Source organism: Numenius arquata, chromosome 5 (genome assembly GCF_964106895.1).
Source record: "Numenius arquata chromosome 5, bNumArq3.hap1.1, whole genome shotgun sequence".
Lineage (NCBI taxonomy): Eukaryota > Metazoa > Chordata > Aves > Charadriiformes > Scolopacidae > Numenius > Numenius arquata.
Window position 1 is genome coordinate 29,969,629 of NC_133580.1, and position 27,575 is coordinate 29,997,203.

The 27,575-nt window shown below is 37.6% G+C and overlaps 1 protein-coding gene across 1 annotated transcript in view; it reads right to left on the bottom strand.

Moving 5' to 3' along the window:
* Positions 1 to 26,928, bottom strand: part of AIMP1 (aminoacyl tRNA synthetase complex interacting multifunctional protein 1) — a 38,563-nt gene extending 11,635 nt beyond the window's left edge. The window contains exons 1-5 of the mRNA XM_074147406.1: positions 26,889 to 26,928; positions 7,697 to 7,830; positions 6,820 to 6,933; positions 4,487 to 4,645; positions 1,204 to 1,415 (exon numbers count right to left, since the gene is read on the bottom strand). Of these exons, the coding sequence (XP_074003507.1) occupies positions 1,204 to 1,415; positions 4,487 to 4,645; positions 6,820 to 6,933; positions 7,697 to 7,830; positions 26,889 to 26,890 (621 nt within the window). The 5' untranslated portion in view covers positions 26,891 to 26,928. The remainder of the gene's footprint in view (positions 1 to 1,203; positions 1,416 to 4,486; positions 4,646 to 6,819; positions 6,934 to 7,696; positions 7,831 to 26,888) is intronic.
* Between the last annotated feature and the right edge of the window lie 647 nt (positions 26,929 to 27,575).

Sequence of the window (27,575 nt, forward strand, 5' to 3'; positions counted from 1 at the left end):
ATATGGCAGTAGTCACATGCCAGGCCTTCACATGTTTGAACATTTTAAAAGACACAAAAAGATGGAAGCTTGCCCCTAAGAATTTACTGCCTAATACAGACTTGCCAAAACCAAACAGACACACAAACTAACTGTTCCCAAAGAAGGTGTAAGAACAAACCCTAATTCTCTGTTAATGAGTACTTTGGATTATTTTTTCCAGACAGAAAGCAGGACAAAAGAAAAGACTCTTAGTGCCACTGTATTCTGTACACTTCATGTTCATAAGCTTATTTATAAAGGCTTTCAAGATGTTTTTTCTACATGCTTTCTTGAGAGCAGACTACTGCTAAAAATGAGTAATTTGAATTCTGCCCACTTAAAATCCAGTCACTTGACACTATCAGGTGATCAGTGCAGAATAGTGCATTTTTTTCAGTTCAATAACTTTCTGTATCATAAAAACAACAATCAAAATTTTGATTGCCTCCTATATTTGCAGTCTTACCACAGGGACAGGGTGTGAATAGGAATTGAAAAGGCATTTGAGTAGCTTTTCCACACTGAAATCAACTCCTTCATGACCCATTTTGCAGTTGCTCTATACAACATTGCTTTAATTGCCACGCTTGCATTTAAACGGAGAAGCAGCCTTCAGTCAATTCCTCCCTTCCACTAACCCTCTAGAATAGGTGTTAAAAGAAAATGTAATCTTGAAGTTTCAGCTTGTTCCCAAGACATACATAAACATGCACGTCAAACACAGAACTGTATCAACTAAAAAAGCGTAGGGGCAGACTCTGTTCCAGACAAGGAAGCAAAAATATGCTTTTTGTATTCCACAGTTGTTTAAGTCAGCTTAACAGCCAGATTATTTGACAGCAAAGTTAAATTTAAATGCCCTTTGCTTTAGTCCATGCCAAACCTGAAGGGAGAGTCACATCTGTTTGGTCTAGGAGTCCACTGTGTGCCAATGGCATCACAGAGGAGTCAGAATAAGATCCCAGGACAGAAGCACTGCAAGCAGAAAGGAACTGTCTTGGTGTAAGAGTACTTCTCCATTTTCCGGCAAATGTTGTTAACCATTACTTCCATTTGCAGTTTATTTTTGTTTTCATGACTGTAAAAATCTTTTAGCACAATGAAAACACATCCTACAAACAGATGAAGGTCTAAAGATACTTTAGGAAAGGAAAAACTACCAGTAAATAATTTTGTCAATACCTGATCCAGAGGAACATGTTTCACTAAACCGCTGACAACAGTCCTTGGGCTTGCTTCACCAACATCCACTTCTTCAACATACAGAGCGTCTGCATCTGGATGCTTTTCGGCAGTAATGATGCAGCCAACACGAAGATCCAGACGAGAAACATCTACAGGTTTTGCATCACTACTTCCAGGAGCTGGCTGCTGTTTCTTCTCCTTCTTTTCACCTATTAAAGAAAGTTTAGTTCATGAAATAAACCTTTAAGAAAAGCGTAAGTAATGCATATGACTATTGCAAGGGAAAAATGAGTTACAATCTCAGAAATAAGTGTAAATCCAGTGTAAAACACAAATGAAGAGTAAAGAGTTAGCACCTCTATTACTAGCTTCCAGTGGAGAATCATCATACACACTTCAATTTAGATTGTTACTATAAGTAATTACCACCTCAGGACAGAGGTACTTTCTTGCTTGTAAAGTGAAGTCATCCCGAACTTTAAGTATAGCTAACATGTATGTAAGTGACATACATACTCTGCTAAAGGCCACATCAATAAGCCTGGTTTAATAATTAGCAAATACCAGTAAGTCTTGCCATGGCATTTCACCAGCAAAGGGAGACCAGATAATCACAAGCTATCACGTTACTAGTGCTTAACGACAGCTGCTGACTGGGCATTGCAGCATTGCAGGACAATGCTAAGTCACTGCAACGGCACTGTTACAGTTGCAAAGCAACCCTTCAAAATGACCTTAGCTAAGATTCTTCACTTGCCAAATATGCTAGTACATGAAAATGCTCATGGTTTACGAGGTTCCACTGATGCAGAGTTTTTATGCTATGGCAATGCAAGGTTTTATCATCAACCATACATACCGTATGGTATAAAACAGCAGTGAAGCAATACTCCCCGTACTCAGCTTCTTATTTAGATATTCTCTTTGAGAAAAGCAAGTTACGTCCAGTTTGTATATATGACCGTCCCACTTAAAAGACATCCAAGATTTGTTTAACAACTATAATCTCTGAGAGATTAAGAAGTGTCTAAGAAGTGCTTACTTAAAATAAGCATATTCTATTATTCTTTCATCCAAGATAGCTTACACATTAACGTAAACCAAGTCCCTTCTTTAGGGAGCAAAAAAGGAAAAGTAGACGCAGCAGGCAACTTGGTTAATTTATCACTGCTCTAGTACAGGGCTGAGATTAAATAATACACTCAAAAAAATACTGCCTTTTTATTAGCATAAGCAATAGCTCTTCAAAAATACTTCAGTTCATACATGATGAATAAAAAATGCTAGTGTTTATGACTGGGTAATTGTAATTAGATTACAATTAGATTAATAAAACCAGTCATATATTTAGTAACTGGAGAGAAACTGAAAAAATGCCATCAAAATAGTTAGTATTTAATACGTAAGATCATTGCAAAGACCTGCCGTTTTTATCCTTGGAATCATTCCTCACTGTTCTCCACTTCATGATGTTTCTCTACAATAGTCTGTAGCCAAACAATCAGCTTCTAGTACCCTATTTATTTCACTTTAGAGAAACGAAGTCTGTCACCAAATAAGGAAAAGAGAACACGGCAAAGCATGTCTGTACACAGCATATATACAGATACAGAGAAAATATCCATTTCAGTGCTGTGGGCTAAGGAGAGAACTGCACTCCTCTGGCCAGTGTCAGTCAGCTCAGAATCAATATCCAGAGAAGCCTCACAGATGAAGTTTGCAAGAAGCGGAACTAAGAACATGGGAATAACCAGAGAGGAAACAGGTGAGATCGGTGACAGAAAGCAAAGGGATTTGAAATATTCTATAATTTCATCAATTTCAAGACTAGAAAACAAGTTTTACGTATTGGTTACTTTGATTGTTAAATACTCTACCTACAATAGATGTTGAACTCCAGAGAAAAAGCCTGTTAGGGCTTCTAGTTAATTTTCATGCTATATGTTGCCTTTTTCAAAAACAAATCTCTGGAAGGAAAAAGTCAAACAGATTGCTTTCCAAATTTAGCTTTTGGAGGGGAAGCTGAGGGGAAATACAAGTTTTATTTTTCTTTACCAGCTGAATACTATCTCTGTAGCCACTGAAGACTTGAAGAAAACAGCTAATTGCCTGATATGACATGTGGCCTCTCCTTTTATCTTTACAGCTCTGTGGAATATTACTAATGGGTCAAAGGCTGCAGTACACCAAAAAACAGGAAGTAGCTTATAAGCCTGTGTACAGCTCACCAGAACAATCAAATAGATACAGTGCCCTATCAGCGTAATATGCAAATTCTGAAAAGCTGTACAAATCAATTCAGAGCAAATGCACAATATTTTTCATACAAGAATGATTACAAAACATGAGTTTAAGTTACAAGATGGACACCTGCACTTTTGTGCAAGTGGAACAGACACATCTTTTCTTCTCTGAGTGAGTTTGTTAAACAGAAGTCAATACAGACAGCTAAAAATGAATAGCAGGAGGAGAGGTGTTAAGAAACCTACGTACTCTTCTACTACACTTCCTCCCCATTGCCAAAACTAGATTATGCTATCTGCCTATGTCCTTTCCTTGGCTCCTCTTAGCCACACCATTTCACCAGCGTTCACATGGATGTACCTGATCAATTCTGAAGGAACTTCACTGCCTGTAAGAATTTTCCAGGCAAAAAAACAAAAAACCAAAACAAACAAAAAAACCCCAGTATACTTGGAGAATGCAGAAAACTGCAATTTATGACTCTTCCTTCAGTATTATGTTATGCTACTATTGCTTGCAAAGTATTTTGCTGACTTGGTCTTTGCCCTTTGCTTGCACTGTTTCCAGTCTCAGTCTCAGAACTAACTCTCAGAACAAAATACCCCACAGTCTCCCAAAAACTTCTCTAAACTTTGTGTCCTCCTCTTCCTCCCCCCTGCCTTTCCCCTCACCCCAACCCCACCCTGCCATCCCTCCTTTGTGCATGTGCATTTTGGTGTTGCTTTTTTCTGTGATGGGATTTTTGGGAGTTTGGAGGCAGGGCTGGGGGGGCGTCGCTTAGTTTTTGTTTTGTTCTTTTTAAATAAGGGAGTTCAGTCACATTAAAAGATATTTGGCACGTATCCCATTTAAGTAAGAGTCTGTACCTTACTTGAAGCTCATTAGCTTCAAGTACTTCCAAGATTTTAAGAGCTAGCACATGATTCTTCCTACTGTGGCTGTAAGAACTGTTTTTTTATGTGTTCAAAATAATCTAAAAGCACTTGCATAAAATAAATGCCTTAACTGTCTATCACAGCTAAGAAAACTGAAGTACCTTTTTTTTCTGCTTTTTCCTTCTTTTTCTTTTCTTCATCTTCACCTTTAATTAGATCTTTGGAACCAGGAGACGATGCGACTCCTGTAGGTTGTGGAACATCATCTGAAAATGAAGCTGTAGACACTGTTGTACCAGGAGGAACTGCGATCTGTTTCACTAAAATCAAAACCAAAAAAGTCAGAAGGGGTACCAGAACTTTGAACACTGACATTTTAAGTTTCCAACATAAATGGAAAAGTAGAAAGAACTCAATTTTGTTTAAAATACCTAAACCACAACAGCTGAGTAATGAAGCACAACATTACAAAACACTATTAGAACTCAGTCTGTACATGATTATTCTGATCAGTTAAGAATAATGCCTTTGACTGCATGTTTTTTAAATGAGAAAGACTGCTAAATGCAAGAAAACATACATGCAAACACCACCTCTTTCTGCAGTTTATTTCAACATCTAGTTATCTTTGCTACTAACTCCTGATCTCTCATTTGTGTTTGTCTAGTTTCAGTTCCTAGCTACCAACTCTTGTCATACTGGAGACTACTCCATAATTTTCGATGCACAAAATCAATTTTTATATTGTAGCTGGATCATTCCTCAACTGTTTTTTTTCCTGATTGACTAAAGAAAATGAGCCTGAATAACCACATTCTAAAAAATCACCTGCAGCCTTAAACCCATCTGTTGATTCCTCACTTCCCTTCCCTAAATTCTCCACGTTACCTTTGTATTTCTTTGTAAACTCATGATACAGAATTCTGGACATCATCTCACTATCAATTTTACCAATTGATAGCATAAGAATCAACTCCCTTCTACATTTTGCTCTTCTCAAGAATCTCATTAAGGCTTTTAACCAAATCACTGTACTGGGTAAGCATCATCAGTGGCTAGACAATATCATCTAGGCTCCCTTTCTTGGGAAAGGTTAGACCAGATGATCTTCTCAGGTCTCTTTCAACCTCAGCTGTTCTATGATTAATAACTATTTGACAAATCCTTCTAGTGTCACTACTATACAGTTCCCCATTCTGCAAACATGCTTCTTTTTAGACTTGAGACATTTATTAACTTTCCTGAAAAACTGCACATTGTTTGTTGATACCGGCTCTCTTAAACCCTATAGTGGTTTGCACAAATTACATTCTTATAAACGATTTTTAAAAACCATTTGAATCTGAGACTTGTTGTACCAATAACCACTTGCTTGCTAGTTGTGGAAAGACTTTTTATTTTACAGATTTTCGAAAAAAAAAATCCCAAGTGATATTTTTTCTAGAAGCCAAATATTAATTTACTAGTCCTTTCCCATATTGGAAAAAAACATGTATCTTGAGATTTCTCTCTCAAGCATAACAGAGATCCTGTGAAATATCCTATACCTGTCAGGAATTGCTGCAGACTAACAGACAATGGAGAAATATAAACTAATGGTTTGGTTTAGTACACGAAAGCACTTTATTCTTGCCCAAAGGAGAAAAAGAATTCTCTGCATTTATAAAATGCTAGTCTTTTTGAAGACTCAATGTGTTAGTTTACCAGTAAAACGATCAGTAGAGTTGAATGCTAGCATCCAGCTACACTGGACACTATCTCACCCAATTTACAATACTGATAGCATGGGTAAAAATAGCAACAGCTGTTGAGGGCAGAAGAGGTTTTCTTTGGAAATAATTTTAAAGAAGACACGCTGGACCTGAAACGCTACAATTTTGTTTTTTCTCCTTTCTTTTTTAATATGAGCTACATAATGATGGTGTGAGCCGAACAGAGCTACACAAAGGAGTACAAAGAAGGAAAAACAGCACAATGAAAGACTGATCTTAACTAAAGCAGGGAATCAAAAAACTCAAAACACATTGTTTCTAATTCCACACTACCACAGATTTTCTAGTAAGTCACTGCCCATCTGTACTTTGAACTATAGCTTGATTTTCCATAGGGGTTTTTCAGTCATGCTAGATTAAATACTGAGAATATCAAGAAGTGTTAGACATTCAGCAATTTCTAAGGTATTATAAGGAGTCACTGTCATCAGTCAATCGGGGCTTATTATGAAAGGCACTCTACAAAAACATACAAAGAACCAGTTGCACGTCTGATTAAGATCTGGCATATGTACCTGTTGGCTTGCAGTTTACTAAAACGTTGGAATTAAGCAACTTGTCATAGGCACGGAACCTAGGAAAATCCAGAATTTGTAAGAAATGCCATAGACTTACATAGAGAAAGATAAAAATCAAGAAGAATTAAGATAGTCTACAGTTTTGATCATAATTTGCGCTAATTAGATCTATGTTGTATGAGAATAGGATATTTTTTTCCTCACCTCCATTCCGAATTTCTGCCTGTATCAGCTCCTGTTTTAGCCCTTCAATTTCTTTCTTCAACTTAGCATTTTCCACACGCAGTTTCTTCTCTTCTCGAAGAGATGCCTGCAAGACTAGAGTTGACAGTATATTAAAAATGACAGGTTTCAATAACTAGCATTCATTGGAGAATGTGAAACATGGTGAGGCAAACATCAAAAAAGTGGAAACTTTCAAGGAGTGTATCATCAGTAAACCTTGGAATCCTTTTTTGTTGAAATAGGTGGGTTGTGGTTTTTTGTTTTTTGGGGTTTTTTTTTTTACAATAAAAATATTTTTTGTTGAAATAGGTGGGTTGTAGTTTGTTTTTTTTTTTACAATGTACTCAAGTTGCCTCTCAATATACTAGCTTCTCAGTCCCCTAAGTAGACTTACAGGAAAAAATTCCAAAAAACCTATTAGAAAAAGCTTAAACATGTTTGTAATATGGAGCACCTTAATTCACTGATACCAATACATACAAAATATCAAAGTTGAAAGTATGATACTCTTGAGAGAACCCTATAGTGGTGAAAAAGCAGTAACACATTCAGGCAAACGCAGTCTCGTATTCTTCCTGACTCTTGAAATCTCCTATCAAATTCCCATAATCTGTTTGTGTCATTAATCCTTCCTCGTTCATGCCTTTTCTATTCCTGAATAAGCGGGTTCAAAAAAATCACAAACCACAAGACACTGAAACAGTGCTACTATTACAAGCTTTATCTTGGAGAACTTGAAACACACTTAAAAGGCTGACAGCACCAAAGAAGTTGCCCATGTTCTCATTTTTTCTTATGAGCGTTTAATGTTAACCACCTGGTTAGCAAGTTTATAATAAGATAGATAATTCCTTACTAGCTTTCTCCTTGAGCAGAGCAACTTGCTGCTTGAGGTATTCAATAACTTGATCGGCCTCTGCACCCTTCTGCTCCAGTCTGTTCAGCACTGCGTTGTTGGCTGCCATCTTTACCAAGAAGCGGGATAAAAACCTAAACAAACAACAGTCTAAAATTAATGACTTCTTAATGTTATAATGCTACCATCTCTTAACACATGAAGTAACTCTAAAATCAGTTGCTGAATAAGAAAATTTGCTAAATGAATAAGCTGTGCTCCCACCTCCTAATGCAAAGCCCAAACAAAAAGCAACATTAAAAGGAATCTGATGTATGACAGCTGCTTTCATATATTTTGGAAGAAAAGCTACTTTTCTTCCCAGGTGCAAAAAACATGTTCTTCCTCCACGAAACAGAAAAAAAATCCACCTTCTCAGAAAGAAAGGTCTGACTAAATTGGAAAAAAAAAAGGGAATAAAAGGGAAAAGGTTGGACAGGAGAACACTGTACCCTGGTTTTAGCTGAAAAATTTATTAGGTGTACATAGAATTTTATTGAGACTAAGAAAATAGAAAAATCCTACAAAATTTCCTAACTTTTCTAACAAATTTATGGAGAATATACTGAATACTTCACACATTGAGGTTGTGCATACATTAAGAATTTACCGTTATTTTACTTTTAAGCAGGAATCGTCAGTATTTTTACTCATCTTGGATTAATACAACTTTTATTGCAGAGTTATTTTAGCACTGATTTCTATTGTCTTATTTTGTTTCCACTCAAATGGAAGGCCAGGCACCCAGGTAACAAATTAAAGAAGCAGGAAACACAGAAGACCAGTAAAGACAAATAAATGATGTCCAACCTTCTTTCAGGATGTTCAGCTCCTTTTACTGTGTTAGTCTGATGTTTCAGAAACTAGCTATGCCTTGTGTACAGCCCTTATTTCTTGAAAGCTACCAAATTTGGTCTACTTCCTTCTCTGCAACATTTGTGCCTAACCATAAAAGCTCAAACAGTAGCAACAGAACGATGAGATACAGCTACAGTCACTCATATCTGCAGTAGAAAGTGCTTTTACCCTTCCACTCGGTTATCTAGATGAAGAAAGAATCTGTACTAATAGCTGCTTTGTCTGTAAATCAAGAAAGAAAAATGATTATAGGTGGGAATAAAAGAAGCCTCGCAGATCTTCACAAGCAACACTGATGTAATTCCTGTGAACGTGCCCACGAACTGCAACAAAGGGAAGAGTTGGTAACAAAACAGCAATCCAGATCCACACATTGGCTCCTCAACTTTATCAGAGCCCAAAAATGCCTTTTCTCATACCAAATTGGCAGAAAACTTCCCATTTTATTGCAAGATTATTCTGACACTATGACCTAAATCTGTTTTTAATGTATGAATATTCTCTGTTGAGATTTGCAACAAAAGCCACACTCAAGACAAAACAGGTTTAGAAAAAACTGAAAGGTGAACAGATACAACCACGCTCATGCCAGTGTCAACGTATCACCTCTGCTGCACTCTCAGTATCAACTTACATTTGATATCTGACCTTCTATTACAAAGAACTCAATTCTCCACAGCTATATAACTTTAAAAAAAAGGGCAAAAGACAACAAATCAGGAATTGTGTAATTAAAAGTTCGCAAAGTAAAATTCACAAAGCCAGAGAGAGATATAATAGTCAGATGATACATGGGGTATATGCGTCCCACAGAAGTGATGAATGAGCCAACATCTTGCCTTCTTTGCAATCTAATACAATCAAAGCCTGTTTTACATACATTGCTTCGCTTAGGGATACAAGAGTATTCCTGCCATCACACCCTACACTCATCCACAAAAGATTTTTCTTTTAAAAGAAGTAAAATCTCATGGAGAAAAGAGCAGTGAAGTCATGTCTCCAGGACAACTGAAGTAATCTTAATAGTCAAATTAATCTCTGCTAATAAGAAAATAATTTTGTTTTCATGGGCAGTCTGAAAATTAGAGAGGTTTAAAAAGGAAAACAGTGACTCCAATAAGTTACTGATTTAGATGTCAAATGGAAATAGACACGAGACTATTATGGTACAACACAGCATAATACAAAGCCTAGGGTATTACTGTCTGCATACCAGTAAGATTTCTTGCAAGCTACATATTCTCTCAGGGGAACACAATACTAACAGTGGAAACTCTGCCAACAACAACAGAAATGCTACTAAAACTTCAAAGTGCATAGAATGGGTACATTTTACAGGGTTTAGCCAAGTTGGCTAATGAACTGAAGATCTGGAAATAAAGTTACATGATTACAATGGGTAGACATTTTCCCACTTGTCAAATAAATTTCTATAAACCTAGTATTATAACAATAACACAAAGGAATAGGTATTTCCGATAATAATACAAAGAGCCAACAGGCTGAAATGAACTGCTACACAGGCACAGGAACCCATACAGCAGAGAGTGATAAAACTGTATCTAAAAAGGGCACACACAAAAAAAAAAAAGTTAAGCTCCACCCTTTATTATAAAACACAAAACACTTAAAAACACCTTTCCAAAAATCATTGACTGTAACCTTTGATTGTTGCAATGCTGATGTTTTTTTTTTCCACCTTTCCCCTACTTCCTTTGCCCTCTATTACCCTGCTACCACCCCAACCTGCACCAAAACCCCCCCAAACAACCAATCCCTATTGGTGATACACAAAATAAAAATAGGAAAGAAAATCCGCAATAATACAGTTTAAAAAAACAGAATCGTATCTTTTTACAAATACATTCTGACCTGTGTTGCAGAGTATGTTCCAGAGGCCAAATGAAAGTAGAGTCACTTCATACAATCGTGCCTAACAAGCTGCTTTTCCTTCAAACAAAAAAATAGCTCTGAAAAACAAGTTAGGAGTAGCTATATTCAGATCTCCTGAAAAAGGTAACCTTCTGAAGTTACCTCGTTGCTCAGCTAAGGAAAACTTTAATCTCAGACCTCTCAGGATGTCTCAAAGGACCTCAAAGGACTATTTTGTACCTGTAAGACATTCAGAACTGCTCTGAAACCCACTTGCTCCATTATAATGGAACTCAATCTTCAAATGAAAGACTCAAGTCCTGCAGTCATTCATAAAGTTACGTATCAACACTTAAAAGTAGCTACATTTCTCATCATTCTACTTGCTGATTAAAAGAATTACCTATCTTTTTTTAAACAGAAAGCATTACCTACTGTGGTCTTCTAAGTAGCTGCAGTACCCTCACAGGAGAAAACAGGCGTTATTCTACTTTGTTTCTTAAGAACACGTGATATGGAAGGGTCCCCAAAGTGGCACGCTCTCTATATAGTACAATTACCCTAAAATCTCAACATGTTTTACAAATACTGGTTTATCAACATTAGCCTAGACCTTAGAATGTATCCAGATCAAAAAGTCAACACACCAAGAAAATGCTAAAAACATAAACCCTGTTAGAGCTTGCCCTTCAGTATTACTATTCCCTGTTTTTAAAAGCAAGAAAAAGCCAACCCCCCATAAAATTAATGACAAGATTTAAAACTTAAACTCTAAAAATTGTTTTGGAATCTATCCATAGTCCAAACATGGAACCAATTACTTTTCACTATTGGAAAAACAATCAGTTAACCAAAAAAAAAAAAACCACCAGAAATTGGAAGCCATCTGATTCCCCAAATCTAAAATTATTAGCTCTAAGCATTCCTTATTCCAGCTAAAGGCTTAAAAAAGCTCAGTACATCGAAGTTCTCAGCTTTTTGTTGTGAAGCTTTGTTAATGTCAACACAGAGATTAGTGACTGCACCAGATCTAACCTGCAGACTGCTCAGTAAGACTTACTGCCTTATGTTCTCCCAATACTGCCAATATATTCTCCATGTATGCATCGAGTATATCTATGATAGTGGTACAGCTTTGTTTCAGGATTTTCAATTCAGTGAAGATTTATGCTGCTCTCCTAGATGACGGGCATCTTATTTCTTTTTCTCATTCTTTTCCATGGGCCATAATGCAACAGAACCAAATGCCACGCACGTTTCAGTTGGTTACCCTGGCCATATGTCAAGACAAAAAGTTGCCAAATTTTGTCTCAAATGATGTAAAAAGAAACAAAATCACCACACCTGCCTGCTTCTCTCTTCCTCTCCCGCATATACCCTAACTCCTCCACAATAAGAGGGTAAACTTTCACAGCTCGCCACACTTAGGCAGCATTCTTCATTGCACAGCTGCTTAGCTCCCATCCATCATTGCTCTTTGCTTTGTGCTAGCGATGGAAGAATCAAGTATTTCTACAGCAAAGCCAATCCAAAAATCTTTGCCAAAGAGCAGACAGCCAACAGAAGATGGCCCACGTAGCACAAATATATGCCTTACTGAGAATGCCATGTTTATGAAGAGCTGCCAACCAAGACCTAAGATCAGGCAAGGAGCCACTACAGGAGAAAATTACACGTTTTTTTCAATTTAAATGCTCTGTTCAAATTAAATGTTTGTCACTACAATGCAGAACCAGCGGGATCACCCTTATTCTAAAAGTTATTGACAACATAAAGGTAATTTCTCCAATGCTAAAGTTCATTAATTTAAACTATAGAAAAATATTTAATGGCCATTCTTCTTCCTAAGCTTTTGGTCTTAAGTCTCAAGCAGCTCTCAAATTAAACTCCTCTTCTTCTTCTGTGAGATGTCTTGAAGATGCTTTATTGTGGCCAATTTGTATAGCAAAGTATTCTACTTTCTGTAAAAGAACGTATCAACAATCACTTTATTTTTGCAAGAAATGTGTTCAAAGACTTCTATCTGAGCATCTTTTTTGAGTATGGTCATTTCTGGCAGACAATCTTACAAAATCGCATAAATATAACAGAACTTCCCAGCTGTTTGCCAGATTCTGCTCTCCTATGCTTCACACAGTGAATCAGATTTAAGAATCTCACATCACACCTTTTTGTTCTGCAGAGGAAGGAACAGTAGTAAGCAGATCAAAACAGAAGGAAAAAAAGAGAGCAGAACTATGTTATCATTTGCTAAACCAAAGTATTGGTGCAACTAGGAAATTGTTGTAACCTGTCCCATCTTCTCCTTCTCAGAGAACTGGGATTCATGCTTGAAAAATCAATTCTCTCTTAAAGTTTTCTGCTAACTTACAATGAAGTACCCTAGACCTGATGCCATAAACATCTTTGGCTAAAATTTACAACATCCAACTTGATTTCACATTTTTGGTAGAAAAACATAAGGTTTAGTTTTCAAAACTATGAAATTTAAAACTGCAAAAAAACCCAACTCCAAACCTAAGCAGAGCTACAACTGATTAGTTTTGAGATCAAATCTTAGTTTTGAGTTGATCATCTCCCTACTTCACTCTAATTAAAGCACTGAAGATCAGTAGCAGCTCTCAATTTGTCATTAGGGAAGCAATGGTCTATAACATTTAGTTACAAAGTTTCAGTGATATAATTATATTGCTAGGACATTTCAGAAATCCACTATATTCAGTAAATTTCATGGACTTACCTATCACTACTACAGAAGGTTGGGTGTGTCACTGGTTTTATACCTGTTACACACTGTAAAATGCAATCATGCCTTTTACACCCAAATATTCCTTCTCAGGAAATGCAATTCTAAAAGATTAAATGTTTCTAGGCCTCAAAAGAAAAAGAAGAATCAGATTTACTTATCGGAAACACAGGTTTTCCACAGTTTTATCTCTGGAAAATAATATAATTCCTCAATCGCAAAATGAAGCAAAACGTGAAGCTGTTCACAAACAGGTTTCAAAAATGTGCCTTTTAAGCCCATAAACAAATAGGCTAAGGTATCAGTAAGCAGCAATGTAATGGCGAGAAAGAAAACAGAAGTATCTTGGATATTAGGTACAACTTTTGCATTGCTTGAGACTATTTAATCACAATCAAAGCCCGAGATTCCTTGTTATAATAAAGCAAAAAGACATAGTGCACCCCATAACACTTAAATATCATTGCACCCACATTGAAAAGACAGGCACGTATCAGTTAATATTTAACTAGCAGCTCATCTCTCTTTCAGACATAGATCATTAGCTCTGTAAAGGAAGAATGTAGGTTTCCTAAATCTTACAAACTTACTTTAAGTTTACACACTGAAAATATGGTTTAAGGCCCCGATGAACTGATGGAAATGGAGACGCTTACCTAGATCTTTCTCTGCATACAGCAAAGGAGACCTACCAAAATATTTTTATCAGAACAATGGCAAACACTTGAAAAGCAACAGTTAGCAATGACAGCACAATTAAAAAAGAAAACAACAAAAACACCACGGACTATTTTTTGTCAATATTTTGAGCAATATTAATAAACTGCAATGTAAAAACTCAAAATCTAGAAATTAATATCAAATAAATCCTCATGGAACCCCATTTTTTACTTTCGCTACTACATCAGCAATCCCCTACCAGGTATTAAATATGTGGCACTATAAAACATCAAATGAAATTTTAACTATTAGCCTTGTATTTTGCTAAAGAAAGAATGTTCTTTTTAGTACAAGTAAAATGGAATTACAGCCTAAAATGTAAGAGGGTATTGTAAAGTATGGCAATACAGTTTTGCAGACTTAAAATTGCAAAAAGACATAAGAATTTTATCTTCCTCAATCTCCCAAACAAGTGACTGCTATAACTGGGGCTTTAAACAGTTGAACAGCCTGAATATTTTCATTTCTGAGCACTTAAATACAATTTTTAAATTATTCATAACTATAAACTCCTGTGTAGTCAGTATTGAAAGCAATTTTCCAAGCAGCAAATTATTAGGAAAAGTTGTACATTTCTGCCATATGTTATTTCAACTCACATCTTTTGCACTGAGAGAGTCAGAATAATTGCTTTACAGATTTCCAAACAACTAGTCTGCCTAACACAGTCCATCCAAGAAGTAATGCCAGCCCTAAGGGATGATTTGCTAGCTTTGGAGACTACAGTCCAAGCCTTCTGGCTGCCAGATAAATCAGGCTCAACGCCAGCTGCAGACAGGTCTTTTAGTCGTCCTAAGAGCCTACCCCTCCCTATTTTAAAGGGCTGTAAATAGTAAAAACACACACAACCAAACTTTTTCATACTGAAAAACACTGCAGCATGAAAGAGATTTTTTTAAAAATGTCATGGAACATTGCACAAAAAAAGAGGCCCATCCACTGGTACCAATTTCAAGGCAACAGAATTTACTCAGTAAAGATTATTTTTAAACATGAAGACAAGCCTGTCTTGAAAGGGAATGATGTACAAAAGTCACAAGCATGAAATTTTTACTTTAAGACTATTATGACAAGCTTAATTTGAATTAAAATGGATCTCTTGGATCTGTATGGTAGAGATCATTAGAAAATAAATAGTGAGAAGTAAAAATTATGTTAGTATTTTGTTGAACTTTGCATTTCAAGATTTAGTAGATGCCACAACATATTAATTAACTGCATCGTATCTTAACACGCTATAGCTGCAACATTCAAAGGTTAAGATAAGAGTACTTGCAATTTCATTCACATCCTGGCTGTAAGCTTGTGCTAAATTTGTATTCAGGGAGAAGTTTCTATTAGCAGTTGTCTCAGTCCAATTCTGAATTAACTTTGTACTCTTTCCCACCTCTGAGCAGACACCCGAAGGACTAAACAGAGCAGAGACATGACTACAGGGAGTTCTGCCCAGGTTAAGACAAAAGTCAAGCGATTTGGATGTGGTTTGTAACAAAATTTTTGCCTTCAGAACTACCAAAACTTTTCAGTAACAAAGACCGTATACAGAGTTACATGTTACTTAATTTATTAATCCGAGAAGACTGCCCAGTAACTGAATAGACATGGATGGCTTACAACATGGCTCAAAAAAATAAACTTCTTTGCACTGCTTGACTTAAGCCTCAACAGGTTACACACCCACTACATCTGCCAGGTCCCCTGGAAGTTCAGTGGAGAGTCATCTGGTTGTGCTTTATAGTGCAGTCTGAAATTTAAGTAGCAGCTCATATGCCAAAACAGTTGGACAGCCTTATGTATTTTTTTCAGCAGTGTGTATCTTTTGGATCCCATTGCATTAATATTTTAATAGTACTATCAGAATCGTTATGGTAAACGATCACCACGTGCAGAAGGAATTCTCACATAAATCCCATGATGGAAAAGGCGCGACACCCACAACATGCTCCCTTGTTCTTTGACCTTAAGCACCGATTTCCAAACCCAAAATACAACCAATTATTTGGAACAGAAAGCTTCCATCAAAAATTGACAGGGTTGTTGGATTTTTTTAATTTATAAAAGCTTAGTTTCCCAAACCATGGCGTATTCAGTGGCTATCGCCGAATATAAATAAAAAAAGGAGCTGCTACTCATACCTCAAAGTATCCTCGTAAAACTTCCTCGACAGGTGATGGACCTTACAGTTACAGATGCACACATATGCCTATAAATTCAGAAATATAAGAGGACCCAGCTGTGTCTGGACAAGTCTGCAGGGTCAGCATATGCCACAGGAAATAGAAGAATCTGTACTGCGGTTCACCCTCTAGGGTTTTACTGGGGAGTGAAAGCTTTAGAGGACTGTTGTAACTAGAGTAAACGACCCATAAATCAGATAGCAGAAGAATAATCAGAACTTCACTGAAATCTACCCGTTGATACCAAGTAGAACACTGTTTCTTAGGTATTTTACTGATTTTTGTAACTTTACCCTAAAAAAGTGAGCATTCACACCACCTCCTTAATTAAGAACAGGCATAGCAGTTATAAAAAGGTAAAGAAGAAAGAAAAGTTCACCCCCCCTCCCTAAGACAAGACTCACTTGAGAACAAAACTATATTTTAAAAGTATCTCTCAAAATCCAATCTTTTTCTTTTGCGTCTGTCAGACCAATAAGGATAATAACCCTTGTCCCAAACCCTAGCTGCTAAAAAGATGTTCTAAAGATACTTTCTTCTCAGTAACTTAATGAGTTTGGAAATAAGAATACCATCAAACAATGTACTTTATGTCAGCAATAATCTGCAAAATAATGGTATTGGTTAGGTAGTTCATAGGAACATTGATCCCCCTTCGCAATTTTAATTCACAATACTCTTAATGTCTGAAACCTGCCTAATAGTTATCTTACATAATTCAACTGTGATTAAAAAGAATCTTGAAATTTATTACTTTTACATTAATATCAGCTTTTCTACATGTAAAACCAGCATCTTGTAGCACAGCTAAAGGAAAACGGGACTTAACCACTCAGTTAAAGCAAATGCTAAGGTTAAAAATAACCACTATTTATTCACGAAAGCATTCAGCAGATATCATGCAGATGTACGGCAAAAGAAACAGTGTTCTCTACAAGTGCATTAACAACTGCTGGTATTCACGAGGCAGAAACTTTAGGTATTCTTTTATGTGGGCCAAATAAAAGCTGAAGAAAATTAAACCTGAAAACGTGCATGTTCGTGTGTGCATGTGTCTGTGTGTAACCAATGCAAGAATAAAATCAAGCATCTCTTAATGGGGAGGAACAAAGCTGTCAAAGAAAGCTTTAAGGGGAAAAGCAGTCCTGGCCAAACTCTGAGGCTGCAGTTGCAGCATCTTATTTACAAAACTCTGCCACACACATTCAACAATCCAGCTTCATTCATCACACAAATAATTGTAGTTTCCAGTGCTGAATTTACTCACATAATAAAGGAGGATGATATTTTAAAGAAAATCTTCTATAAAGATGCTAGCTTAGACTGCGGAGAGAAAATTTATTCAGCTGTGGAGTGAAAAGCCTAAATTAATTTTTAAATCTAAAGCGGGCTGACAACAACTAATCCTCAGCAGCCAGAAGCAGTTACGTGTCTCTTCAAAACCACGTGCCAGCAGTATCTATCACTGCATATTCCATTACATCAGCCTCAAAACATAGACTTTCCTTTCATCACGTACAGAGCGAAGAGAATTAAAATTCCTAGCAAGCATCTCATCTGCTTAGAAAAATCTCCAGATACAATTATTAAGTATTGTAACTAACTAGCTTTTGGATGAGTGATTTTAACTTGTGTGGTAGAAATATACAGAATTTTTTTTTTTTCTCTTTTGGAGATAAAGGAAAGGAACTCTGAGGAAAAAAGCTTTCTGTAGATTTACATTTTTACAGACTTCGCTATTCTCAGCAGGAAAGCAAACCAACCAACTTCTGAAGCTAAGACTGTACAACAACTACCTGTCAATCATTTCTATACAAAGTGCACAAAGTAACAATTCAAATGTTACTTGCAAACAAAATGTCAGCTTTTATGCTCAGACCTAAACATCCACCGAAGGGTTATATTATTATGTAGCTATTTCAGGTCTTCTACCGATTTGAAATAAATTTTTACAGAAAGCTGTCCTTTGTACGCAAAAAACCCCGCCACTTTTTCCTGTACAGCAAATGTTGCTGACATTGAACACGGGCTTTTTTCTTTTTAAAATGAGAATAATTTACTCCTTATTAACAGAGAACCACTGCTCAAATTTTATACATTTATTTCACATTTTGAAAACCGAATAGTTTGTCCAACACTGATAAATCACACGTAAACCCCATGCAAACAAAAGACACTTTGGACTATTGTAGTTGTTGTAGCTGGCACATAGAAATGACCTCCCCAAACCAAAGAGTGCAATTTTGAAAGGGTCATTTTTGGCCTGAGTTGTTTTCGACATTCTAAACTAGAGGCGAACATCGAGAGTTTTTTGGATTACCTTTCAGCATCCTTTGCAAAACTCTAGCTGTTACAGGATAGTGCCTGTACCTTCTTCTTCCCTCAATTTAACATTCCATATGTTCATTAATAACTTCTCACAAAAATGTTCACACGCTGGTCTCAAAAATGACTGTTAGGAACATCACTGTTACTAAATACCTGGTTTTATGAGCACTTGATAACCCAATTTCAAAGTAAGTGTACTCAGTAGTCCTTTGGGCACAGTCCAGAATAGCAATGTGGTTACTGAGTTAATAGTATGTTAGTTTATACCTAAACTTCTGGACCACATCTTCTATAAATACTTAAGCAGTGCTTGAGAGAAAGCACAGCAATATTGTATCTTTTAATGGTACCAAGAAAGTAAGCAGTCCTGTAATTAATTGCCCTTTCAGAACTTTCTTGGTAGTTACAGGTAGTGAGAAGTACTTCGGGTTCACAGCTTTTAAAACTTCTAGGATGAAAATGATTTTCACCTCTTTTAATACTAGATCTGTGCAGAGAAAACAAAAACAAAACAAAAACCACACACCAAAAAATGCCCACAAACCTAAACAAAACCCTTGTGCACTCATCTGGGACATTGAAAGGGCTGGTGTCAGCTATTAAGACTGACAGTATCCGACCAGAAAATCCTCTTTCAGGAAGAAAGATTTCGGGAATAGCCGTATTTTGTCTACGGATTCAAAGCTTCTTTTGTTTCCACAGTTTAAGACAAATTGAGCTAAATTATAATTTTGCTGTGTTCCAAATTATTCTATTAAAAATCCAACTATTTTAAATCAATTTTTTTCAATTAGAATATCTTGGGTTAGTATCTTCAAAAAGTGCAAATTTGTATGTAAATTCTCAGTAAAATTTAATTATAAGCTGTATGTAAAGGAAAAAAAAAATAATCCATGCCTACTTCTTATTCTTAGCATTATTTTACAGATGGTCATATGGATGTAAAATTACTTACCCACTGTGACGTAGCAGGGTAATACAACCCCTAAGAGAAGAGTAATTTCCCTGGTGTACAATTCAGTGTCATATCCTAGTTGGCAATGGTAACTTCCTTAGTGTGTGACTGTTACCAATTACTAGAGCACTTCACACAGAAGGTTTCAAAACCTTATGGTAAGACAAGCACAAATGTGAACTTACGGCCTTGGCTCCAGAGCAGCTGCTACCAAGCCAAACATAGTGCCTCTTGCGTGCCATGTGCAAGCCCATGCACTCTTGTGGGGAATAGCAGTCCCTGGCTGCCCCGGCCAACTGACCTGCTGAAAGGATCTGCTCACTTATCTTCAGAGTCTGAAACAAGATGCCACTACAAAGCTGTATATTAAACTGTAATTGAAAAACACTCTGGGATAGAAAACAGATCCAATAGCCACAGATCGTTTCTGAGAGAGAGTCCTGAAGTCAGAGACTAATCTTTAAACTATTAATTCATACTCAGTTGAAGTTATGTTGGGAAAGCTCCTGATGAGAAGGAAATGGAAATAAAAGCCTTCTATAATAGGTAGTTTTATGCCAAAAGATTGTACCAAATGATCTCAAGAAGAGATTTGCTAACTTGAGGCAATTTTTGAAGATGTTTTATGCATTGCCAGCCGCCTTCAAATGTAAAAAGCATCTCAGGATCTGTCAGCTTTCAGATAATTAGGATAGGAGACAACACTCCAGGGAAGCAGTTATGACAGGAATTCAATTTTCCTCTAATCCAGCACAGAATCTCTGTCAGGTTTTTTCCAGCATTCTGAGGAAAGAAGAATGGGTTCTTCTACATAAATTGTGTTTAACAAACGATGGTTAAATACAGTATGTATTGCTTTCTAATACGAATGCTAGTTTAAGCTTCCCTCTACAGTTTTTGAAGTCAAGGAACAGTTTTCTAGGCCATTAATTTACATAAAGTGGCATAAGAACTTAAGAATGGTACAAAAAGTTGTGGAGTGTAACAAAAATTGTGAAAGCTAGATCAGCAGCAGGTATCTCTTTTCTGGAATTTCTCTCCAAAAACTGTACATAGCAGAGTGGAACTTACCTAATTCCCATTTCAGTCAGGTATCAAAGTCATTTTCTTTAGAAACAGCAAGTGTCAACAAGTGATTACAGCTGCTGCTACAGACCCCGATGATGCATTTAATCACCAAAATAGATCCTTTTCAGACTATCATGACTCTTAGTCGTAAATGTAACTTAAGAGAAGCTTTATCTTTCATCTTGGTAGGTAGAGATGATTCCTCACATATGCCCTTAAAAGTAATTCCTAACTTTATTCCAAACTAATGTTCACACTCCATATGGACAATAAACATTTTTTGGACAAACATCCCCTCATGGTAGGAGGCAAGATTTGTTGAGTAACAGAGCCAAGGACATTTAAGAGGAAGAATATACATGACGATCCAGAAACAAATTCTTTAGCGGTCACACACTACTGCTCATGGAACTCAACGTTAGCCTATAAGCAGCAGCATTAGATTTATTGGAGTAGATTAATTACCATAGCATAATAAATAGCATACAAAGGAACAAATGAGCAATTGAATTGCTCCTCTTCTTTTTCCACTTCATCAAGCCAGTTATTTAAAATATGATATTGAAAAATGACATTGCAAACTATTTTACAAGCTAGCAGTAAGACAGTCAAGAGGACACTAAGATCTGAAATATCTGCAAGTCCTGAAAGGCATGCCATTTTTAAGATGGTTTCTTTAGAAAAAAAAGAAAATAAAAAGTCAAAACTAGCATTTAGAAAAAAATCCTATAAATTATACTGATTTCTTCTTGTGTTGGCCAATCACCTGGTATTACAGAGCACCATCCAGGAGCAGGCCATGACTGGCATCATTAGCAACTGTCCCCTGAAAAACTGAACAGGAATCTGGCACACTTAATTTTATCATCAGGAATGCCAGCAATTGCCATGCCTGAAACCACAGTTATAATTGATTGCAAATTTGTAACCACACTGAATTTATAAGCTTTTTTCAGAAGCATGCTCAGGCAAAGTACTTTTCTTATTTAAATATAAAGATGTATGCTTGGACAATTTAGGAATATTCAAATGAATATGGTGACAATCTCAAAACATTTGGAGCTGTCATGCTACCCAAGCAAACTAGCACATTTTTATTATGCCCAAAACAGTCTTTCCCTTTTTCTGTCTATCAGATCTGTTCAACTGACTGGAACCACAGGGGGCTACATTTTCAGGAGGGAAATGCTAGCAAAATGTTTTACGCTTGTTATGGACTTCACCATTGGAAGACTTCATGTCTCAAAAAGTGTAAAGGCAACTAATTAATGAATGAACCAATTAACAACTTCTCACCTGGGAATCTATTACCCTTGCCATGCCTCTCCCCTCCAGTTCAAAGGAAAAAAAAAAAAAAACCAAAACAGCTCAAACTTGAAATTTCTCTAGAAAAGAAGTGTGAGGGAGACAGGAGGAAATAAAGGAGAGGCAAATCAGGAAAGGCCTGCCTAGCCACATTTTATTACAGTCAAACTGCCTCAGCTGCTCAAGAGCCTTCCCCAGCAATATTCACATTGCCTCAAGCATACTCAAGACCCCCCACAATGGCCACAGATATTTGCTTTTGTTCAGATTCTCCTTTCCTGTCTCTCTACTTTTTAAAGACACTTCAAAGAAGATCAAAAAAGCTTGAAAGATGTGTAGTTGTTTAGTCTAGAGAACAGAAGATAGATGGGAGACTTGGTCTCGTTCTTCAAACGCAAAGGAAGTTGGTATGAGAATGGGACTAAACTGTTCACCAGGTCTGCTGCAGACGGGAAAAAGCAAGGAAGATTTAAGTTAGACATTTGGAAAACTTTCAAGTAAAGGACTGAACAGGCTGCCTATGGAGGTTGTGGAACATCACTAAAAACAGGTTAGGCAAACATCTGTCAGACGTGATTAAGGTATAATAGATGAGACTGAACTTGAGATCTTTTGCTCCTCTTCTGCTAAAGTCTTTTCATTACACCCACCATTACAAAACCAATAATATGTCCCTCTTTTATGTCCCTGCGCTTAACTTTAAAAAACACATAGTAAAACCTACCCTTCTAATTGTGATATTTCCACACATTCAAGTGTGATTATTTGGGAGAACAAAACATGTCAAGATTTGATAACCATGAAAGCAGGATAAATAAACCACCTGTGAAGTAAAACACCAATATATTAATTTTACCCTCACTCTGAAGAAATTGACCTCTGATGTCATAACACAGACAGCACTATATTTTCTTGTTCTCCAAGAGAAAAGAAAATTGGGAAAACTTCAACTGATGACTGACTGTTCTGTGGTCACCAAGCTCTCAGTAAACCATACTTCAGCTTTTGCATAAAGGGTTTTTTTTTTTAAAGGAAAGCACTTCTTCCCAAGCACAAAAAAAATATTATTTATATAAATATTAAAAAAAAAAAAACCAAAACAAAACAATGAAAGCAGTTTTGTTCAGAAGGCTGCTTTGAGAATTATCCAAATCTTTTTGAAACCATATTAAACTATGAGTAAGGATGGCTTCCACCACGTCGGGAACAGGGGAAAAAGACAGATTCTTTTACTCTTTTTTTTTTTCCCCCCTACTGTTTAATACTAATGTAACCATGGAAATGAAAACTAAACACTGATTTCCCCCTTACCCCCAGTACGACAGGAAAACTAACAAGGGAAACGTTTCTTGGTGATGGTAATAAGAAACATACAGGTAACTGTTTAGAAGGAGAATAAACAGTGGTTTCTGGGGGTCCCTGCTGGACTAACATCATATAATTCATATCACTACAAGAAACAAGAGATGCTATTTACTTTCTTCACATCTGATGTTCCTAGCAGCTGCCCTCTAGGCTGACCCCTCAGCTTTATTTGTGTTGTCTAGCATTTGACATTCTTAGGTTCTAGAAAACACTTCCTTAGAAAAGACAAATGTGAATGAATTCATTCATATAGCAGCTGCGCCACACAGCAATCAAGACATAATCAGAAAAGTTCAAAAATATTATGGTAGCTATCAGATTTGTCTTCCTGCACACTTGATCAATCCTTCTTATGATAACTGCTTTACCTTCTTTTTATTATATAGGTATTTCCCCAGCATGCTTATGGGGTCTTGTAAAGTAGGTGGGATTTGTAGAGGCATCCAAGAGCTCAATTTTTATTTTCACCCTTGGTCTAGACAGGCCTTGGATAAAACTTGTCTCCTATTTTGCATCTCAATACATTTTTTTTCTTGCCAATTCAAGATCCACTCTTCATTCTGATGCATTATTTGAGTTCTTACCCTCAGTACGTACAAGCTACCTCTGCTGCTTCTTGGGGCTTTTTCAGAAATGAACAGAGTAACACCGCATCCATAAAAGTATTTACTCTACTTTGAAGTGGGGTGGAGGACGAGGAGGCAAGGGGCGGGGGGGGGGGGAGGGGGACACGACGATGACCCAAAACAAAAACTGGTACTTTTCTAAATTTGTTTCTACTGCTAGTTGGTAAATTTACACAGAGCAGCAGTTTTAAAAAGAAAACACACAAATCACTACAGCTGATTATTACCTTACGTTACTTCTTACTATCTAGCACAGTTCTATAGTATAAAACGTGCTGTATAATAAAAGTATAGAAATATTTTGAGGCATTTTTACAATATTTCCAGAAGCTGTTTTAAACCTTCAGGCCAACTGACACATTTGCACTGTATCTCAATATATCACAGACTAATATAAACCCAAAGTTTTTTACTTTCTACTTTAGTCCTAATTTAAGAAACAACAACCCTCACTGCAGCCCCCAACTCTCAAAGTCACAAACAATTTCATGGAGTTTATGGAAGAAAAGCAAACAAAAGATTAATAGATAATCTGGAAATACTGATCAAATTATTGCGATGATGTGTCACTTAAATTAGGAATTCAGTGTGTCAAGCACATAGCATGGAATTTCAGTGATAAACATTACAGTTAAATATATATATTTCAACGTTCTCTAAATTAGGACTCTGTTCTTCAAAAATGTGATTCTGTCATGTATATTAAGCAGGCAACTTCAGAAAGAACAAGAGCAGGAAAAAGGAAGTCTGCCACCAATACGCCTTGCATGATGGAGCATTACTCACATGGTATTTTATAGTCATTTTTTCAGAAAAACATAATATTGTGAAATTTCCAGGTCAGTAGAAAGTCAAAGACTCTAGCCCTGACTGATTTTCAGAAAGAACTTTAAGAAAATGCCGTGAATTTATTTAAAAGATTTTGCAAAAGCATAAGAAGTCCTAGGGGGTTGCTTGCTTCCCCACATCATGGCATACAATTAACTTCATTGCTAGTCTTTTCTTGGATAACATATATAATTGAAATAACAATAATGCATTAAACAGACTTCAATGATATATATTTAGGAGAAAAGCTATTACAGAGAATATCTCCTAAATAGAAAGGATGAAACAATATCCATGGGCTGTCTGGCCAACCTTCAATATAGAGGCCCTAGATTAGCCTGCCATTGTTAAATTTGTATTAAAATAGAGTTATAATGATGTCAAAACAACTTCAACATACCTTTTCTGCATTAAACTTATTTTTTCAGATTGTTTTCCCACTCACATATGGTTCATCATCAGAAGTATCAAGTCTTTAAGGTGCTAGACAACTCAGGAGTCCTATTATTTCCAGCCTGATTGACACTTTTCAGATTTGCACAATGTCCATCTTTTAGCAAATACCTTATTCATCTGATAGTATTCTCTCCAGACTGTCCACTGTTTTCACTCTGGGGAATGAAAAGTTGTTTCCTTCTCTATTTACATTTAAAGGTGTAAAAGAAACAAATACACCTATAGCAATATACAGAAAATATGCACAAGCTTCATATTTAAACTGGAAAAAGACATTCCAAGCCCAAGTTTGCTGAAGATAGCTTTAAGAATCATTTTGACTTAAATCTCTCTGCCTGCGACATCTTGCACTTCCAGGATTCAGTGCTGCTAAAACATCAAAGCAACTCATCAATTTCTTAAAATTCTTTAAAGTCAAAATTACCATAGCAAGAATATATTGCTAAAGTGCAACAGGGTGGGGAGAATACATTATGATAATCTAAGTTATGATGAAACCATGCTGACAAGCAAAGATCCTTGAATAAGACTTATCAAAGTTCTATTAGTTACTCATTTCTAAGGCCTTATCCCTTTTAATAATATCCAGTATTAAAAGTTAACTTTTAGGGACTTCAGTTTTATTTTGCAGACTTGGGGCTTACTTTTCAACAGGTCTACCAAATAACATATTATTATTTAAACAGAACTGAAAAATAATACAGTAAGTGAACGATAAGGGCATTCAAAAATGGGGTGCTATATTTAATCACTACTGTCTCACCTTACTATATATTTCATGTAAGTATCCTGAATCACAAAACTATTTGTTAAAAGCATTGACTGTATTAAAAATAATAAGTATCCGAACTAAAGAAACAGAAAGAGCAGGAAACACAAGGATAACTTATTTTGCAGTAGTATTTTCTTCATTTTGCCAGCTGCTAAACGCAGTACAAGAACTCTTACTGATTAGCTCAAGATATACAGTACTTCAGTAACACTGCCGTATGCTGGTCAGCTGTGGACTTTTAACGCAATCTAACAAGCAACAAATCATTAAGTTCATCCCTGTTATCCAATCCATACAACCCTGCACAGAACATGGGTTAAATCTTGCAGGTACCTCTACGGAGGACGGACCAAATACTTAGTTATATATTGTTTTTCACTCACTAATGGCCATGCAAAACCATAAGGAACATATACAAAGAGCATCTACTTTTCTGTTAGTAACAGCCATTCCTATGCAAAGCTCAGTGGATACTCCGTGCCTGTGCTTTCCAGGCTATTGCAGCATTTTCTTCAACAGCACACCACTACAACACTTCCAAACTGTCACGTCAGTCGATGGGCTGAACAAAGGAAAACAACTGATTTCAGAAGAACCACTTCACGTGCATGTTTCCTACCCGCAAAGTGCGGTATCTATGTTTACAATGCCATCCTGCAGCTACAGCGTCCTCGAGATTAAATTCCTTACACAAATTAAACCACATCGAACATAACGCCGTTTCCTCTAAATCGAGACACTCATCCTGCCCCTCCGCTACAGGGAAAATCCCTTCAGAGGGACAGGAGCGGCCTCCCTACGACCACCGCCGCACCACACAGCCCGCGGGGAACTCCCGCTCCAGCCGCCCCACACACTGCACCAGCGGCTCGAAGCAAACAGGGCCCTGCCGGGCTCCTACCTGCCCGCCCCAGAGAGCTCGGCCTGGCCCTGAGGCACCAGACCGCCGCGACGCAGCTCCCCCAGCGGCGAGGGGCGACCGAACTAAGGCACCCACGGGCGCGCTGAGAGGGACGAAGCCACCCCCGGTGTTGGAAAGCGGCTGGGCGCCCGCAGGCCCCACCGAGAGACACTCACATGAACCGAACCGCCGCCACACTCCTTCACCCGCTGAGGGAAAAAGGACCCCCGCCTCCGGGTTGCCCAGTGAGTGCCTAAGGTTGATAAGAAGTCGCCAAGGAAAGCCTCGCTACCCGCAGCGAGCATTTTTTTTTTTTTTTTTTTTTTACTGCCAAGGCGCTCATCACATCGTTCTCAGACTACTGACAAAGTACACACGCGGGGGGTAGGTGGTGTGTGTGCCTGGTTTTAAAACGCCCAAACAAAACGACAGTTCAGGCACCATGTTAGGACGCCTCTGCGCTAGGGTCCTTCGGGCGGCCGGCGGGGTGCAGTGACGCCACGGTGCCTGGCGGGGCGGCGGCGCTCCCTCAGGTATTTCTGGCCCCTGCCCCGCTAGACTGTGCTCGGATTTAGGCCGGCAGCTCCCGCCGAGAGAAGCCCCTGCCGGTGGCTGGTGGAGGACAGAGGGGCTGAGGCGAGCGGCCGGCCCGGCGGGTGTGGCGGGAGCGAGGCGGAGAGGGTTGGGGGCCGCCGGGTGAGCGCTCCCCCGCAGCGCCGTGAGGTGCGAAAAGGCAGCAGCGCCGGTTCGCACCTTTCTGGGCTGGGTTCTGGGCTGCGAACGGCGGCCTGGGTGTAGTGCCTCGGGTGGGTGGGTGTGGGGGGATAGGTGTCTCGGATGAGCGCGCTTATAGGGCCTGACAG